General features: G+C 42.7%; 1 protein-coding gene across 2 annotated transcripts in view; it reads left to right on the top strand.

The window, feature by feature from the left end:
* MICU1 (mitochondrial calcium uptake 1) overlaps positions 1 to 19,750 on the top strand; it is a 203,303-nt gene that overhangs the window by 139,473 nt on the left and 44,080 nt on the right. For both annotated transcript variants that reach the window (XM_061635302.1, XM_061635303.1), the window contains exons 9-10: positions 1,764 to 1,901; positions 19,397 to 19,505. In XM_061635302.1, coding sequence (XP_061491286.1) covers positions 1,764 to 1,901; positions 19,397 to 19,505 — 247 coding nt within the window. The remainder of the gene's footprint in view (positions 1 to 1,763; positions 1,902 to 19,396; positions 19,506 to 19,750) is intronic.

Genomic DNA, 19,750 nt, shown 5'->3' with positions numbered 1-19,750 from the left:
GGTCTGAAGCTGGACTGAAATGAGTCTAAATAATTGACTATCTTCAAGCTTGCCTGGAGCTGACCAGCTACCACCATCTCGAGCACCTTGCCCCAAAAGGGGATACTAGCAACTGGGTAAAAGCTATCACACATTTCTGGATCCAGGGAGTGCTTCTTAAGGAGGGGGTATCCTGCAGTCTCCAAGGCTGGTGCCACCACTCCTTCCCTCAATGATGCAGCCACCACTCCCTGGGCTTACCCAGTCAATCCTCTCTGGCTAGGTTTTAAAAGCCGTGGTGGGCAAGGGTCAAGGTTACAAGTAGTAGGCCACACCCTGCAAACATCTTGGTCTTGTCAATGGGCCACTGCAATTGGAGTAAATCCCAAATAACGGGACATAAAAGCATCTGAGATACTTCTACCTAACCCATATCAATCAACAGCGAAGACAAGCTCAGCCTGAATGCAAACAACTGTGTTCTCAAAGTGCATTGCAAATCTTGTCACAGCAGGCTTCTGCAGACTTAATGGAGGATCCCACTAGCCCATTCACTTGGAAAAGCTCTGCAGGATGGTTATTTGAGGATGCAATGGTGGCACAGAAGCTTTCTTCGCTGCTGTTACTGCCACAGAGTAGACACAATTATGCACTCTCACCTGTGCTTGATTATTTTTGGTGTGAGACTTGCACCACTATTGAGAGCCAATTTTCAGTGAGAAAATTGTACAAGGGGAAAAGATTACCCCTTTGGTCCTCCAGCTAATTTTTGTGAAAAAAGAGGGTAGTCCTAGCATGGTATTTGCTTACTGCAATATACAGTTTGACCCTTAATGAGACTGAACGCTTTACAGTACAGTAGGGGCCCACTCATACGGCGGGTTACGTTCTGGACCCCCGCCGAAAAGTGAAAACCTCTGAAAAGTGGAACGCATTGAATAGAATGGCATGCAACCCAAAAAAAACGCCATAAAAGTGGAACAAGTGCTGTATGAGTGGGGCTTTAGTCTAATTGCGTCTAATTGAGACCGCCACATTAGCGAACCGCCATAAAGCGAAGCACTGTAAAGCGGAGCCCTACTGTATAGCAGGAGAAGCAGAATTAAGTTACATCTGACAAGTAACCAGCTTTACCTATAAAAGTCATAATGTTTCGTTTAGAACATTAAATATGGCAACATTAGAAAACCCCTTTTTGTATTAAAATTATTCGTTTTATGACTATATGAAGTGGTAAGTATTAACATAAGCCTAGTTAGGGTCTTCAGTAATGCCCCTGTATCTTCTTGTGGCAAATCCGTAACTGATGTTTAACATACAATACCCGTAAACGGTGTAGCCCAATGTAGGAATCACAATGTTTTCTTTCCTTAAAGTATAATAATGATTCTCAGTATTCATTTAACCCATAATGTGGTTAAAATTTCAGACATTTGAGGATAATGTATTCTAAAGGCTTTCTTGGAAAATAAAGTCCTTATAAAAGAGTGCATTAATTATAGCAGCAGTGATAAAATTGGAGTTATGGCCACATGCAAAAACAGTGCCAAAAAGGTGAAAGGAAGGTAAAATGTGCCAGCTCTTATGAGTACTACAAATTAAATTATAGTGATGTTGAAGGTGGTGTCCATTATTATAATTCCTTCTAGCAGAAGCTATGTTTTACCTGCCTTTACCTCTTCTGATTGATGTATTCTTTCATATGGAAAAGGGATTCTGAATGAACATTGTTGATGTTGTGTGTGAATTTGAATGCTGATTATCTTATTTCTTTTCTCTTCCAGTTTGAAAGGCATGATCCTGTAAATGGCCGGATCACAGAGCGTCAGTTTGGTAGCATGCTTCTGGCTTATAGTGGAGTACAATCAAAAAAGCTCACTCTTATGCTGAAGCAACTAAAAAAGCATTTCCAGGATGGAGAGGTGAGTAGCCTTTGGGCAGTGAAATGGAGATAGGCTGTAACTTTTTGTGATGATGAATAATGTTTGGATTGTTGACTGAAATGTATGCAAGGAACAGATCACCACCACCTATGGATAACTACCATATGGGCATACCATGCCAGAAGAAAATGTGTCCATGCAGTTGGAAAAAAATATGGAAGGTTGCAAACATGTGGACTTCAAAGCTCACACTCCTACATAGCACTAAGCCCCTTGGTCTTTTTTTGCCTGAGTTAACCAGGGAAAGATGCATAACCACTGATGTGATCTTGAATTAATTATCCATTTTGACTGGGTGATTTGTCATTTATACATTATGAACTTCCATGGGGAAAATAAATTATGGAAACTAGACTCATAATTTTAAGGGGGAAAGAACTGAGCTGCTGCAAAAGAATGCATACTAAGAGATTTTGAATAAAAAAGTGAAATGACATCTCTTAATCTGCTAATGAAGGTACTCAGTTATGGCTGCAAGAATGTCATGACAATAGTACTGGTTTTCTGATTAACCGTTATCTGGGCATAACAATTAAAACCAAATGAGAACTGATTAAGGACCTCTATTTCTGGACTCAGCAACCATTTCTTATTCCTCCTTTGCTTTAATCCAATGCCAGAGACATAATATATTAAGATGAAACCCAAATTTGGTCAGTACAACCCTCCACTTTGCTGTTGCCCAGTTGTTTTGCTGCTGCTCCACACTGAGCTAAGCAATAGCTTGGCTTAGTTTATCATCTGCACCCGATATGATTTCGCTCTCCTGGACAAACCATGAGCTATAAACCAAGAACAAACCTTAGTTACGCCTTGTGGGTAGTCTACAGACCAGCCTTTCCCAACCAGTGTGCCTCCAGATGTTGTTGGACCACAATTCCCATCTTTCCTGGCTATTGGCAATGCTGGCTGAGCCTGATGGGAGTTGTAGACCAACAACATCTGGAGGCACACTGGTTAGGAAAGGCTGGCTTAGAGAGTTAAACCATGAGCCCAGATTTGGGCAACAAGCATATTGGAGGTGGTATGCCTCCGAATACCAGTTGCTGAAAATCACGAAAGGGGAGTGTGCTGTTATACTCCTGCTTGTGGGCTTCCTACAGGCATCTGGCTGGTCACTATGAGAACAGGATGCTGGACTAGATGAACCTTTGGCCTGATCCAGCAGAGCTCTTCTTATGTTCTAGGCTAAACCATAGTTTAGCTCAGCATGATGCAGAAGCAAAATGACAGGGGAGGAGTGAAGTGGCCATAATCTCCTCTCTGGCAGTTTGCACACTCACACATTCATGCGAAACTGTGGTTTGGCTTAGCATGATGTGCAAACAGAGCTTGGAAGTAACTCGTTAGAAATAATGAGTTACTTGTAATTTATTGCTTTTTAAACTAACGAATGGGTAATTCCATTACGTTTTGCAAGTAATAGAACGACTAGTAATTTCCCTACTTTTCAGCCGTGACTTTAACGTTTACAGCGTTAGGTTTGGACGTTACTTGGGGTGGGAGCAAGAGGAAGTCTTCAGCTCCTGTGACTGGTGGACACAAGACATGTGCCTCACACTGCGCTTTTGCGCAGCCTCACTCTTCCCTCATGCTCTGTGTCAGGAGGCACGAGGGAGGAGGTGAAGAGGCAGGGAGTCGCGGAGCGCTGGAGAGAAAAAAAATGGATGGTGGAGGAGAAGGCAGCAGCAGAATGCAGGTGAAGAGCTGTGGAGGTAAGTGATGATGGTGTGCTTGTGTGTGTGTGTGTGTGTGTGTGTGTGTGTGTGTGTGCCCCCCCATGTGTCCTGCCGCCCTGTTTGTCACCCCCCTCGTGCTCCCCGCAACTCCTGCCACCCCCCTTGCGTGTCCTGCTGTCCTCTGCGCATCCTGCTGGCCCCCATGCCGATTGCTGCCCCCGCCCATCCCCCCGCTGCTGCCGATCGCCGCCCCCGCCCATCCCCCCGCTGCTGCCGATCGCCGCCACTGATTGCTGCCGCCACCCATCCCTCCCGCCACCCATCCCCCTGCTGCCATCGTCAATCGCCACTGCTGCCCATCCCCCCACTGCTGCCGATTGCCTCCGCCACCGCCCATCCCCCCAGCACCTCTGATCGCCGCCGCCGCCCATTCCCCCCCAGCACCTCCGGCTGCCGCCGCTGCCCATCCCCCCAGCACCTTGATTGCCACCACCGCCCATCCCCCTGCACCGATCACCGCCACCACCCATCATCATCGCCGCCGCCCATCCCCTATGACTGTGGCTCAAAGATAACTGTTGGATGACTTATGCCCTCTGTTCTGGTAGCAGTGGGCACCCTGTCCCGCTTGCGTGATGACCGCATTTTCTAGCTCTGTTCTGCAAAAGCGGCTCATCTGGTGCAGCAGAGCTCCACTCTCATTAAAAAAACAGTTTCTTGAACACAGTATTCCTAGGCGTGCCTACTAAATTCACATCCCACTGAGTTCAGTGGGGCTTACTCCTTCATAAGTGTGTACAGGATTGTTCCCCTAGGCGCAATTCTTTGGGTGCACAAGCTTTATTCAAAAGGAAGCTCCGCTTCGTCCAGTGTGGCCTTAAAACACGCTTCTCCACCGTCCACCGTCCCGTCCCCCAGCTTCGGTCCCACCACCAGTACTGAATCCATTTGTATCGCGCTTCTCAGTGGCTCAGAAATGCTAGTCTGAAACCAGCTGGGCACTGACTTGGACGTTATTCCTACCAGCTTCAGTTCCACACGCCCTCCTTCCACTGGCACACACGACCACCCCGTCCCCAGTTCTTTAGTAAGTAAGTAAGTAAAATTTAATTTTTGTGTCACCTATCTGGCCGAAGCCACTTTAGGCGACGTACACATTGAAATTGATAAAATACAATATAAATACAGAATAAAATACAATGCAGTCAACCATAATCATTTTAAATAGCAGCAGTATAGAACAATGTAGGGCAATCAATAAACAATTTAAAACAATCGTAGAAAAATTAGCCCACCCCGGGATCCCGAAGGCCTGTCCAAAGAGCCAGGTTTTTAAGGCTCGGCGAAATGTATCCAGGGAAGGGGCATGGCGGAGATCGAACGGGAGGGAGTTCCAGAGAGTGGGCCGCCACTGAGAATGCCCTCTCTCTAGTCCCCACCAACCTAGCTGTTTTCGTTGGTGGGACTGAGAGAAGGCCCTGTGTGGCTGATCTAGTCTGTTAAACTTGCACACTTGCCAGGCTTGCCCAAGGAAATGAGCCCATCCTGGACAGCCTACTTCTATTTCACCAGCAGCTTCTGCCTCTTCAGGGACTTCCTTCTAGCACTCTCTCGAGTTTCTCCCCTTTCGCCTCTGACGCTTGCCAGGCTATTCCTCGTATACTCCAGAATCAGGCTTAGCATGTGTACTGTCTACATTTCTATGTTAGGCATTGCTGCCTTCAAAGTTTAGTGTGAACCAGAGCTTAGGTTTAAAAATGTTGGTTATTGTGCCAGCATTGGGGCATTTGAATTTTAAGGTCTGGGCTTTCTTAAAAAAATAGAAAAGCTGTAAAAGACCAGTTTTTGAGTTTAATTTAATTGCTTCATCTTGGCTGCACTGTTTTTCATAATGTAATTAATTTTTATTGCTAATTTTTGTTTATGAACAATTTTTTGTATACACTATCCAGATAACTCTAATTTATGGGGCAGCATAGTATTACAGTTAATAAATAATGTTAAGGAGTATCTTTGAGCATGTGCAGATTACCTCTCGGGTAACGATGACTAACCTCTCACCCTACTTAGGATTCTGAGGAAAGGCTTCCTGTTAAGTTTGGGCTCCTGAGCTGGTTCTGTGCCTTCATTCAGTCCAAAAACCACGTCTAAAGCCTTCCCTAGTTTTAATTTAAAAAATCTACCTTCTTTACATTCAGTGGCAAGACCTTGAATGCTCAAGGACTTGGTCTTGGATGCAATATCAAGGGACATTTTTTCTTGTTGGCTATTAAACCGAGAAAGCAGAGGTTAAATTTCCACAAGTGAGCTACGTGACTTAGAAGCGAAAGTTGGCAGAGCTCGAGCCATCTTCAAGGACACGTTGCTAAGCAACCTAGGCTCGGGTAGCTGGGCCTTATCTATTATAGAGGGCCAGCAGACACTTGTGAGTGTGGGGGTCGAGGAGTTTGTACAGAGAGAGTTGTAATATATTGTCAGTAAAGTAACTCTTAAAACTTATTGCTTGTCCGGCTCATTGCTTCAACTGGCATCTAGCCTGTCACTATACTGATCTGCATCCTGGGCATCTGCTTGCGCAGATACAACATCCAACATTTCTTACTATTGAGTTTGCCTTTTATTTTCACTTCATTCCTCCTCTTCAGCAATGGTCTCCAGTCATTTTCTCTGCTCCCCACTCCAACAAACCTTTGTAGCTTGAACACATACAGTATTCCTGCAGGTATCTCCTGCAGCTTTGGCAATAACATCATGATTTCAAGGTTTTTCAGAATAAACTCTACCTTGCTTTATAGCCCCTAAAATAGCTTCCAAAACATCCTCACAATGAAATCACATTAATGTCTGTGTTTACGGTGCAATCCTGTATGTGTCAACTCAAAAAAAGAATAAGTAAGTCAGTTGAGTCCAGTGGGTCTTACTTCCCACAAAGTGCTGCCTTCAGAGGCAGTGTTAAGGCAGGGGGTCAAAGGGGCCTCTGCTCTCTTTGATTCTCTCCCTCAGCCCTTGGTGAGGAACTTTAATCACAAATCACCATCCCTTGTCATTTCCCTTGCTGCAAATTCCTTTGGAAAAATCTGTTCCTTCTCTCATAATGGTCCACTCCTTTAGCGCCTCTCTTCCTGTTAGGGTGGTGGGGAGAAACCATTTATATAGTGACTAAACATAGCAATGTGTATCTGTTGTATGATGAATCACTCTGAGCTCTTGATTGATGGCAAGCTTTCCCCATCTCTCTCTCTCTCTCTCTCTCTCTCTCTCTCTCTCTCTCTCTCTCTCTCTCTCTCTCTCTCTCTCTCTCTCTCTCTCTCTCTCTCTCTCTCTCTCTCTCTCTCTCTCTCTCTCTCTCTCTCTCTCTCTCTCTCTCTCTCTCTCTCTCCTCTCTCTCTCTCTCTCTCTCTCTCTCTCTCTCTCTCTCTCTCTCTCTCTCTCTCTCTCTCCTCTCTCTCTCTCTCTCTCTCTCTCTCCCTCTCTCTCTCTCTCTCTCTCTCTCTCCTCTCTCTCTCTCTCTCTCTCTCTCTCTCTCTCTCTCTCTCTGTGGTAGTTGGTACTACATATTCCTGCGTTTAAACAGTAGATTCAAAATAAACAATGATAGCACAGTGATTGTAAAGACGAAGAAACAGAACTTGAGTTATTTCAATTCTGTCATTCTATATGACCACTAGTTTTTATTTGTGTTTAAAATTTAAAACACGTAAAACAGTGCGAACTGCGCGGTGTAATATTTTTTGTTTGGTAAATGCACATTTTAGTTCATACATGAAATACATTTACTGAATTTGAATAATATCTTTAAAACTGAAATTTATTCTTCTTTTTAATTGTTAATTGTTTTAAAACTAAAGAACAAATCAAGAAAATAAAACATTGCATCAGTGGTTACGATTTAGTAGTTGCCTAAATTGTACCTTTTGCAGATGTTTCGGTTTTATTAAAATTCACTTATCTAGTTACTGGACAATTATTTACATAAAATATTATTATATCAGACTGTAACCAAAGGATCAAAGTTCAAACTGTTGAATAATGAGAGAATGCACTGCCTTCAATGCACTCCAGGCACTCCTTGGATGAGACCGATTATCTAGATCCATTTCAATCGGGTTCAGGCCCGGTTTTGGCACGGAGACAGCCTTGGTCGCCCTGTATGATGACCTCTGTCAGGAGAAAGACAGGGGGAGTGTAACCCTGTTGATTCTCCTTGATCTCTCAGCGGCTTTTGATATCATCAACCATGGTATCCTTCTGGGGAGACTTGCTGATCTGGGAGTTGGAGGTACTGCTTGGCAGTGGTTCTGCTCTATTTGGCGGGTCGTCTCTAGAAGGTAGTGCTTGGGGAGTTTTGCTCGGCACCCTGGGTCCTCCAATATGGAGTCCCACAGGGGTCAGTATTATCCCCCATGCTTTTTAACATCTACATGAAGCTGCTGGGTGCGGTCATCAGGAGTTTTGGAGTACGTTGCCACCAGTATGCTGATGACACGCAGCTCTACTTCTCCTGTTCATCTTTCTCAGGTGAGGCTGTCAAGGTGCTGAACCGATGCCTGGCTGCAGTAATGGAATGGATGAGAGCGAATAAATTGAAGCTCAATCCAGATAAGACTGAGATGCTGTTGGTGGGTGGTTCTCCTGACCAGATGGGAGAACCTGTCCTGGATGGGATTGCACTCCCCCTGAAGGAGCAGGTTCGTAGTTTGGGAGTTCTTTTAGAAACATCCCTGTCACTGGAGGCACAGGTTGCCTCGGTGGCACGGAGTGCTTTCTATCAACTTCTGTTGGTGGCCCAACTACGCCCCTATCTGGACAGGGAAAACCTTGCTTCAGTTGTCCATGCACTGGTAACCTCAAAATTGGACTACTGCAATGCTCTCTATGTGGGGCTGCCTTTGAAGACGGTTTGGAAGCTGCAGCTCTTGCAAAACGCAGCGGCCAGATTGTTAACAGGAACTCGGAGATGTGAACATATAACACAGATTCTGGCCCGCTTGCACTGGCTGCCTATATGCTTCCGGGCTCAATTCAAAGTGCTGGTTTTGACTTATAAAGCCTTACACGGGTTGGGACCACAATACCTGATGGAGCGCCTCTCCCGATATGAACCTACCCGTACACTACGTTCAACATCAAAGGCTCTCCTTCGGGGACCCACCCAGAGAGAAGCCCGGAAGGTGACAACAAGGAAACGGGCTTTCTCTGTGGTGGCCCCCAAATTATGGAATTCTCTCCCTCATGAGGTACGCCTGGCGCCAACATTGTTATCCTTTCGGCGCCAGGTAAAAACCTTCTTGTTCTCCCAGGCATTTTAACATTTTAATATCTACTTTTAGCACCTACATCTATCACTCACAATCTTAATTTTAGTAATTTTAACATTAACATCTTAAACAGCTTAATATTTTAACTGATTTAATACGTTTTTATACTTAACATTTTAGGACTGTGTCTGTCGTGTCCATGTGTTTAACTATGTTTAGTTATTTTGTTATATTGTTTCAGTGTGTTTGATATATGTTTTTAATTGTATGCTGGATGTTTTTATGCTGTAAACCGCCCAGAGAGCTTCGGCTATTGGGCGGTATAGAAATATAATAAATAAATAAATAAATAAATAAATAAATAAATAAATAAATAAATAAATAAATAAATAAATAAATTCAAGTCGATACTATTGAATAAATGGTTGTGCTTTTTTCTGCAGGAACTTGGAGGAAGTTTTTGTCATATGGGGGGGGTGTTAAAAAATGATCCTCTCCGGGTGTCAAATACACTAGGTACGCCACTGCTTGTGCTTATGTGCTTTTTCTCTCTTGCTGGCCCTTTAAAACCAGAGCTTGGAAAAGTTAATTTTCAGAGCTTGGAAAAGTTAATTTTTTAAACTACAAGTCCCATCAACCCAGCCAGCGTGGCCACTGGACTGGGCTGATGGGAGTTGTAGTTCAAAAAGTTTTTTAAAAAGTAACTTTTCCAAGCTCTGTTTTAAAACCAAATTCCTAAGCGTTCATTTGCATTTAGATCTCTTTGGTTCCTTCTCATCTGAAGTCAACTTCTCACAAAGGCTGCTTAATTAGACCAAATTAGATTTCAAAATGTCTTTAAAGTCTCTAACATCAGTTTCTACCTTCACCTATCCCTCTTCATGGTGCCATCTGTAGCAGATTGATTTTCCTGTTTCACCTTTCCCTAGACACCATCTACCCAGTTACTAAGCTATATAGGCTGAGATATGTAGAAAGCTCCCCCCCCTCCCGGTGAACCTATGCAATGTTCTATTTTAATTTCAAGAACTTAAAAAAAAACACGTTCTCCTCTTCAGCCAGTCTCTGAGTGGCTTAAATAAAAAACTTTCTCTCTCTCCTCTCGGTCACTCTCACTCTCTCACTCTCTCTCACTCTCTCTCACTCTCTCTTCACTCTCTCTCACTCTCTCACTCTCACTCTCTCACTCTCACTCTCTCACTCTCTCACTCTCACACACACTCACACACACAGAGAGGGACAGAGACAGAGACTCAGCATTCCATAACAGAGTATGCTCAGTACTCATTTGGGCTGTTTTGGAAGTCATCCCCTTTCTGTTTTTTTCTCTCACTTTTTTTTGTATTCCGTCTTGCCCACTAATACTCATTATGCTGTGGTATGGATGGTGATACCATGGCTACATAAGCAACAACACTTCCAGCCTGAGCTTCAGAAATAGAGGGAATAACACTCTGACCAGTTTAAGTGGCTAAAGTGTTTAAATCTGATTGTGAAACTGTATCTGTTCAATTTGATACAAGGTGGCTGTTAAGCATGACCTAAAAGCTGCAATCCCAAGCATACTTACTTGGGAGTAATTCCCACAGGAGTCATAGAGATTTACTTCTGGAAGTATAGGATCAGTCCGTAAGAGTCTCCCTGTAGATACCATACATGTAAGCACATGGCTTTTCCCCAAGAATCTTGGTAACTGTAGTTTACCCCTCACAGAGCTACAATTCCCAGCACCCTTAACAAACTACAATTCCCAGGATTCTTCTTTGTGGGGGTGGAAATGTGCTTTAAATCTATCATGTGTATGCAGCTTTGGTGATATAATAGCTGAAGGTAATCAGCCCAAAATGATAACAAATAATCAGTAGGCATTCTACAATACTAATAAAAAAGAAAAGGGAAAGAGAAAAAATACTTTACATACATCATTCAGCTGTATTGTTAATTATAGATATAAAGGATAAACAGCATTTTGTCAAAAGTATTTTTGTCTACATTTTATATCTCCTTGGTTTTCCAAGCTTGGCATGGAATGCTTCTTAGAAATACAGTAAATTCTCAGTTATCAACACTTCAGAAATGTACATCTCTAGATTATCAGAATCAGGAGCACTTCCAGACAACCTGTTTATTGAGAATTCATCCCAATTTGTTTGCAGTGAAATTAGACAATGTTCATTCCCATTTATTTGCAGGAAAGTGGGATAATGTTCTGTCAAAGCAAGTGTGTTCCCACACTTTTCCAGTGCATTTTCCCATAACTTTCCTCAAAAGATCTGATTTTTTTTGGTGGGGGAGCATGTTTGTTGCACCAGACCTCCCAATCAATTATAATTATGCGACCTGAATTTGCTGGTTTTGTTTGTTGTTATGCGCCTTCAAGTCAATTACAACTTATGGCAACCCTATGAATCAGTGACCTCCAAGAGCATCTGTCATGAACCACTCTGTTCAGATCTTGTAAGTTCAGGTCTGTGGCTTCCTTTATGGAATCAAGCCATCTCTTGTTTGGCTTTCCTCTTTTTCTACTCCCTTCTATTTTTCCCAGCATTACGGTCTTTTCTAGTGAATCATGTCTTCTCGTTATGTGTCCAAAGTATGATAACCTCAGTTTCATCATTTTAGTTTCTAGTGACAGTTCTGGTTTAATTTGTTCTAACACCCAATTACTTGTCTTTTTCGCACTCCGTGGTATGCACAAAGCTCTTCTCCAACACCACATTTCAAGTGAGTTGATTTTTCTCTTATCAGCTTTTTTCACTGTCCAACTTTCACATCCATACATAGAGTTCGGGAATACCACGGTCTGAATGATTCTGACTTTTGTGTTCAGTGATGCATCTTTGCGTTTGAGGACCTTTTCTAGTTCTCTCACAGCTGCCGTGCCCAGTCCTAGCCTTCTTCTGATTTTTTGGCTATTGTCTCCAGTTTGGTTAATGACTGTGCCGAGGTATTGATAATCCTTGACAAGTTCAATGTCCTCATTGTCAACTTTAAAGTTACATAAATCTTCTATTGTGATTATTTTAGTCTTCTTGACATTGAGCTATATAGTCCTGCTTTTGTGCTTTACTCTTTAACTTTCATTATCATCATGGTCTGTGGTGGGTAGGAGGCGACAAGGAAGGAGGTGGAGAGTGAGACAGGGTGGAGTGGAGAAAACAATTGTTTAAAAAAATGGAGTGGAGGGGAAAAGGAGCCAGAGGGCAAGAACATGTATAAAGGAGGAGAAGGAGGCAGCAGCAGAATGGAGATAAAGAACTGTGGAGGTGAAAGATGACAACATGTGTGTGCTTGTACTTGGTACACAAAGTGGCCTCCACCACCCTCTCTGGTTACTGTGCTGCATTTGCAGTATTTTAACCTTTTTGCATCTCAGGGGGAAATGTTTGCTTGGGTGAGTGTCCCTTAGTTTGTGGCAGGGCAGGGTCCAGGAGGTGGTTAAGTGAGAGAGATTATGCTTGCTGGCTGAGGGGGGGTTGCACTTGGTTTGACGTGCAAAGATCTGAGTAGTGGCCTCTGCGTCCCTCCCCACCTCCCTTACCAGCGGAGAGACCACCATTGCTATCATGGATAAAAAGAATTATTCTACTACCTCTGTACGTGTGTGTTTATTTTTAATGTTGTTGTAGGCTACTTAGATGTGCAGCAGCCAAGGCCAGCACCTTGTAGGCATTGTTTTTTTAAAAAGTAACTGAAATGTAACTGTAGTGATTACTTTGGGGGGAAAGTAAAGTAATCAGTTACTTTCAGAGCAATTGTAATTGTAACAGTAATTACACTTTTGGGCCATGTAATTGTAACTGTAATTTATTACTTTTTTAAAGTAATCTTCCAAGCTCTGTGTGCAAACTAGGTCAGAATTATTGAAGATTCAGGAGATTAGGCTGAAGGCCTGAAATAGCAGCTTACCCTAAGGCCACCACATAAATTTGTTGCAGAGGCAAGAGAAATATGGATAGCTTTATTTTTATTAATGAAAGGGCAGTGGGGTCCTGATCAAAAGTAAGGAAGAGGGAGGTGGAAGAGTAGGCCTTGGTACAATATAAAAGCATATCAAAGGTAGAGAAAAGGCCCCTATTGTTCAAATGAATGGGGTGCACCCTGGATGGTGTAGTGATGGTGCTTGGCCAGTTAGATGGCAGAGGAGAAGGAAGAGATAACAAATCTCTCTTTTTTTGCCTGATCTTTTTGTTTCCTGTAAAGGTGCTCAGCAGCTCAAGAGCATGAACTGAGATGTTGAGTGGAGGTGGTAAGCCAAGGATAGGCACTACCGGAGCAAACAGTTCATGGGAGAGTTGGGCAAACAAGTCAAAGGTTGAGATTATGAAGCTGAAAGTGGCAAAGGAGATCAGAGGGAACAGTATTTCAGAGAACGCCACTGCATTGATATATTGCAGGTCATAGAAAGCAGAGCACAGGGACAACAGAGAGTGTGCAGTACTGAAAGTGACAAAGCAATGGTCAGAAAGGGGAAGATCTTTAGTAGGGAGATCAAGGTCTGAGTGGTTCCTGGAGACAACAAGATGAAAAGAATAACCATGGTGACAAGTGAGATAATTGCTGCAAGTTTCAAACCAAAGGAAGAGATTAAGGAGAGAAGGTAGAAGGCAGCTGAATCATTGAGTATATCAACATAAATACTGAATTCATTAGCAGAGCAAATATATTCATGATTATTCAGAATTAAATCACCCTGTATTCAGTGGGTCTTACTCCCAGTGAATGTGCGTAAAATTGCTGCCTAAAAACGAAACAGAAGGTTGGGAATTATTCCAAGGGCTCATCTACATGAGAACATTTCTTTGTAGGAAATTTTACCTTTGATTTTCATTTGCATTGTCGACAGTTCCTGCTCAATGTTAGCTGCCAATCGCTTTTTCCCATTCACACAAGCGGGTATTCCTCTGGGGAGGATTAGTGTCTCTTTTGCCTTGTGGCCCCACCCTCTAATTATACATTTCCACTCCCTCTGATTGCTAAAGTGACCGAGCTGCTCCATCTGTTCTACCAGTTGCAGTAGGTTGCTTTAAAAACAACCCAGAAGTGTGAATATATGTGTTTTCCCTGGTACGATACAGTTGAAATACAAATCTTTTTTTGAGCAATGTTATACTTTTGCACACAAGTTAGGGGGGAAAGAAAATAAAGATGCTGTTTGCAGCAACATAAAAAAGGCCAGTAGAATGGAGGAGAGTTGCTTGTCAGCCTACAGGAAATAAAATGAAGGAATGGGTGTGGAGAGGGGAACAATTGACACACCCACCTAAAGAGCAAAGCATCTGCAAGCACTAGAGAAAGGGATTGAAGACATTTTTTCTTCCCTTTTTGTATTATCAGTGGATTGGATTAGTACAGATTTACAGGGGGGAAACTATGTGATAGCTTCTGTTAGCTGGTAACTGTCATGAACTTGTGTATTTCTATGAATTGTTAAATTGATGTTTAATAGCATGGCTCAGTGCAAAGAACTCTGGGAGATACATCTTGTCAGAAGACAGGCCTCTGGAAAGGCAAAAATGTTAAGTTTCGTTTCCAGCTGAAGTCAGTTAGGGAGGCCTGAATAGAAACACCTGGTTATCTGTGCTTATCAGTGAGAGCCTGGTACTCAAGGCCATGCAGGCCTGTGAAGGTTAAGAACACAGTTGCGAGGGGGGCCTGCAAGGCGTGAAAAAGTGAAGAAGCATCGAGAAGGGATTACATCAGTAAGCCCCTGATTGGTTAATTAATGCTGGACCATTGGGTTTCTTTTTCCTTAAGTATAGGGCTTGAGACCCATAGCCTTTGTTCCCTCTGGAGGGTTTCCCTGGATGATGCCTATGGGTGTCCATCTTGCTGGTGGCCACCTAAGTAGGGTTCCACTGCTTTGTACCTGATGCTATCCTCTCTGAGGAGAGATGAGATTACAACCAACTACCTCCTAAGTAAGTAGACAGGCTAGTTAGGTTATTATTTTCTTGTTGTGTGTATGAATTCTCTGTGTATACCTAAATCCCTGATTGGGTGTGTGGTTTTGAGGAATTGTTTTGCTGCTATATTTTAATGTGCACTTATATTTTTGAATAAAGCTACTTCTATTTAACTTGGTGTGTTCTTTGAGGGTAAGGGTGGTTCTGAATTCAGCACCTTGACCATTCGACTACGCAACTACCAAAGGAAAAAGGAGTTAAGCCTAATTCTATTTTGTGGGGTTTTACCAGAGGTTTCTTGACAAGGAATGTAAGTTTGGCTCTTGTCTTATAGGACCTTGGTTTACCTATTTTTCTGGGCTCAGAGTTCCCCTAGCTCTGAGTTGAACCAGTGAAGGGGTGGTGGCAGCCTATCTTCTACCTTGCAGGGTTGGTGTTAGTTTGCACAGCCTTGGCAAGGGGACTGTGGTGATTGGGTTCCAGAACAATTGCCCTAAGGGTGGGAATTGGGTCTGAAGCATGGTCTCTGTGCCCTGTGGGGGTGAAGACGCCATGACAGTAACGTCATGTGAACCATGCAAATTTAAAGGTGTGAGTAGACCAAATACACAGTAAACCATGTAGATGAGCCCCAAAATAGTGGGTTTCAAACTTTTTGCTCAAAGCAAAAAAGTTTGTCTGCTTAACTTATCTGCTGAGAATACCCAGCATATATGCCAAGGAATTTCTGGGGAATATTCTAAGACACCGACTCAGTTTATATTGGGTTGTCATCATCATCTGTCCACTAAGAGCACTCAGAATGAGCCCAAGCCTCCACTTCAACTTCAGGCAAGACCTTTCAGGGAAGCTTTTTCCACCCTTACATAATCCTTCAATGAGGGATCTCTGGTACTCAGATTGAAAACCCCTGACCCTACAACAGGGCATGTGTTAACTAATCACATACCAAGCTGCACCTCCTCTGCACATTAACACTCTCCCCTAAAGATTAACTTACATATTCTAATCATAACTTGCTATATAGAGTTACACATCAAAAGTGCCTGAAGGAAACAATGGCACAAGCAAGCTTGCCAAAGCCTTTTGTACAACAGGCAAAATTAAGACTCCTTCAAATTTAATTGGTGCCAAGTAAAAATACCTTGGGCTATATGGCATCATTGCCTAAACAGTTCTGCAAGCGCAGGCTGCATTTTACTGAACTAATACCGGTACTAGCAAAGTCACTTGGGGATCATCCTATAAAGCTAGTGGAGGCTAATGATGCCTGAAATATACTGTTCCTGGCATCTCTAGGCTTGAATGGTTTTGCAGGGAAGCCTACAAGGCAAAAAATGTACCTCTCTAAACTGGAGCTAACCAACCTGTTTGGAAGAGTCTCAGTGTCGGTGATGACTTCAGTTCTTCAGAAGGTCCATTTAGCTTTATGGCATCAATAAAATATTTCTCCAGTAATTCTCCAATTCTTGGCACTTGACTGGAATGGTGGTTCATTAATAGCTTGTAGGAAGGACTATGTCTTCTTGAGCAACTAATGCATGGTATTTTCAGGACTGTTCAGAGGTCTTGTCTGCTTTTAACTATGAAAGCATGTGTGATTTCATTCATTATCAGCTAATATCTGGAAGTCATCCCTGCTATTACATTTTCTCTCTCTGGATTAGCCAGAGCCCTTACTTAATGTTTCTTTTTGTGAGCTTGCTTTATGCTTTATGCCAGGAAGCTCTATCCTCTCTTTGTATATGACTCCGCTTCTCCCTAATGCTTCAGTTATTGGGGCAATTGTGTGCTTTGTTTACAAAGAACAGCTCTCGCTTTCTTCCAGGTTTTTACCCTTTTTCTGCTTCGTTGCATACCTGATATTTTTGTAACGTGTGACTGTTAGTGCCCTCAGGACCATTGTAGTCATGTTGCTAGTTTGGCCAAGAGTTGAGGTAAGAACAGGGATAGGGAACTTCTGGCCCTCCAGTTGGACTCTGAATCCCATTGGCCCAGCCATCCTGACCAATGATTAATGATGATGGAGTTGTAGTCCTACAATATCTGGAAGGCCACAGGTTTTCCAATCCTGGTTAAGAGAACGCCTCCCCACTCAAAAATAGATTTCCTCTGCCTCTTTACCATGGTTAGGTAATGACATCTCAGTGACTTTAGCCATGGTTTGTTTTCTGTGCCCCTGGGTTTGTGTTATGTGAAATTTATATTAATATAACACTGAGGTGTTTGTGTGTGTGTATGTGTATGGGTGGGGTGGAATGAGAGAGAGTAGGGCTAGGAAAGCAAGTGTATGACCTCTAATAAGCAGCCAAGTTCCATCTCTCATTGAAAGAGAGTGAAAACCAACATACCTCAAAAAAGAAAAAACTTTTTCAATTGTCATTGGAGAGATGACCATCCTACTGTTGTGTTTAGTAAAACTTATCTTAATGGACAAGTCCACAGCAGCCCCTCATTGTCACTGTGTGTGTGAGATAGTCAAAGTGGGCTGCTTTTACAAGAAATCTCTTTATAAATTGTATAACATCCAAGACTGAAGAACAAATATTTAATGTTCAAGGCCGTATACTAGAAGGCCACTTCATTAGTAACCTCTGGGGCAAATTGTTCTTTGAAATGGACTTTAGCACAAATGCAAGAGTAGCCAATTGTATTTACCATCACATAGCAAACTTTTGACAGCTTTTTGCAGAGTTATACAATAATTAAATTAGAGGAGCCATCTATTACAGATAGTGCTTGTCATTCCCGCTCATTGTCTGGATTTGGTTGTCCATGCTAACATTTATGGTTATCTGCCTGCCTCGGAGCTCTATGTGTACAAAATGCTTGTAACCAGCATATTTCTTCTTTTGCTTCAATCCCTTAATGATTTCCCCCACTTGGAGATTTGTTGCTTGTCCTATCACCCAACCAGCTCTTGGGTCTCTGATGCTGCTTTGAATGCCAGGCTAGAGTCTATAACAAAATCTCCTTCATGCATGATTTGATAGTGGATCAGTTGGCCAACCTGATACGTATAACTGAGACATGGGCGCGTTAGCAAGGGAGTAAGTCTCTCTCAGCTGTGCCCACTTGGCTATTCAGTTCAGCATCAGGGAGAGGCATGCGACTGTGATCTCTAGGAATTCAATCTCAAATGTTTGCGTCTTGTGTTGGGACAAATTGGGGATACTGCTGGTTTACCAGCCATCCTCCTGCCCAGTAGTTTCCCTACCTGAGTTGACAGATAATCTTTGATGTGGTGTTGAGGACCCCCAGGTTATTTATTAGAGTGATGTCAACAGTTTTGCCAAGATTGCCTTGTCTGAGGTGGCTCAGGAATTCATGGATGCCATGACAGACATTGGGCTGTCCCAACATGTAACTGGACCATCACATGCACTGGGACGCTCCCTGGATTTGATTTTCTTGGCTGGGATGAGAGAGTGTGATCTGGAAACGGAGGGGATTACACTGGTTCCTTTGTCTAAAGGAACCATAACCATTAAAAAAAAATCAGCTCTGAGGACCCATTGGGATAGTCCACCCCCAGAAGCTAATGTATCCAAATAGTTTCCAGAGGGCTCTGGAGGATTTTCCAGCTGATAAGGCAGGCTCTCCAGATGAAAACCTGGCCAGAAGTCTTGTGGAATGACCCTGATAATTCACACAGTTGCTCCTGAGCATACTCTGTCACTTAGCAGAACTTAGAGAGCTCCATGTGATATCCTGGAGCTAAGAGCAATGAAGCAGGCTGGGAGACAGCTTGAGCTCAGGTAGATTAAAAAAACCCAATGAATGCAGCCGAACAGTGGAGAATGTTGCTGTTCATGCCTGCTCGGGAGAATGGAGGCAGTAAAGAAATCTTTCCTTTCCACCTTTGTTGCATACCATTGATGTTATCTATTAGAGCTTTTTCAGGTGATTAGAGTCCAGTGAGGTAGATTAGGCTGAGAGATGGTGATTGATCCAAGGTCATCCAGTAAGCACCATAGCTGAGTTAGGATTTGAACCCTGGTGTCCCAGGTCCTACTCCAACAGTAGTAGCCATGTGATGCCTTCCATATGATGCTGGAGTACAACTCCCAACATTATCTGTCATTGGCCATGTTGGTTGGGGCTGGTTGATCCAATGACATCTGAAGGGCACCATATAGGCTACCCCTGCTCTAACCACTATACCACACTGGTTATCCTTGTAAGTACAAATGTTGTATAATTTATAAATGTTGTATATTTATAAATATTTACATAAATACTGTTGTTACATTACATTATATTATGATGTTTAAATATTTGTAAATATCATCTGTAAGTCACCTTGATACTGTAGAAGGCAAGTAAGAAATTTAATAAATAGTAATAACTAAATATTTAATCAGAAAAATCTTATTTCTTTCTTCATTCTTTGTAGCTTTGATCCTCCTGTTTCATATTGCTTTTCCCCTCTAAAGAAATTACTTTATGACCCACATTCATGCTAAGCTTTGGTTTTTCCAAGAACTTATTTTTCCCTTTAGTAGTGTGTGACAGGGTGAAAAATGGTTAGCCACTCCTTGCCTGTGATGATAATGAAAACACTTAACAGTTTCACTATCCTCTCTCTTTATTTAAATCCTAAACTGAAAGCATATTCATTCATATTGCAGGGACTGACATTTGAGGAGGTCGAGAACTTCTTCACTTTCCTGAAAAATATAAATGATGTGGATACTGCTTTAAGTTTTTATCACATGGCTGGAGCATCTCTTGATAAAGGTACTGAACATTTTATGCACCTGATGTTTTCATTTCTTTAACAGAAGGCCACATGTACATGCTCACATTACCACACCTTTCTTAAATTATAATATTTGTGATGTTTAGTGTATTGAAAACTCTGGAAATCATCATTAGGCTCGTATTAAAACAGGGATGGCAGAACTTTAGTCTTGATAGAGCAACAGTTGGCAGGCTACCTGTTCTGATCTCTCAGCACTCCCAACTAGTGACCGCTGGAGGTG

Source organism: Rhineura floridana, chromosome 7 (genome assembly GCF_030035675.1).
Source record: "Rhineura floridana isolate rRhiFlo1 chromosome 7, rRhiFlo1.hap2, whole genome shotgun sequence".
Classification (NCBI taxonomy): Eukaryota; Metazoa; Chordata; class Lepidosauria; order Squamata; family Rhineuridae; genus Rhineura; species Rhineura floridana.
This window is presented reverse-complemented; position numbering and strand designations above follow the sequence as displayed.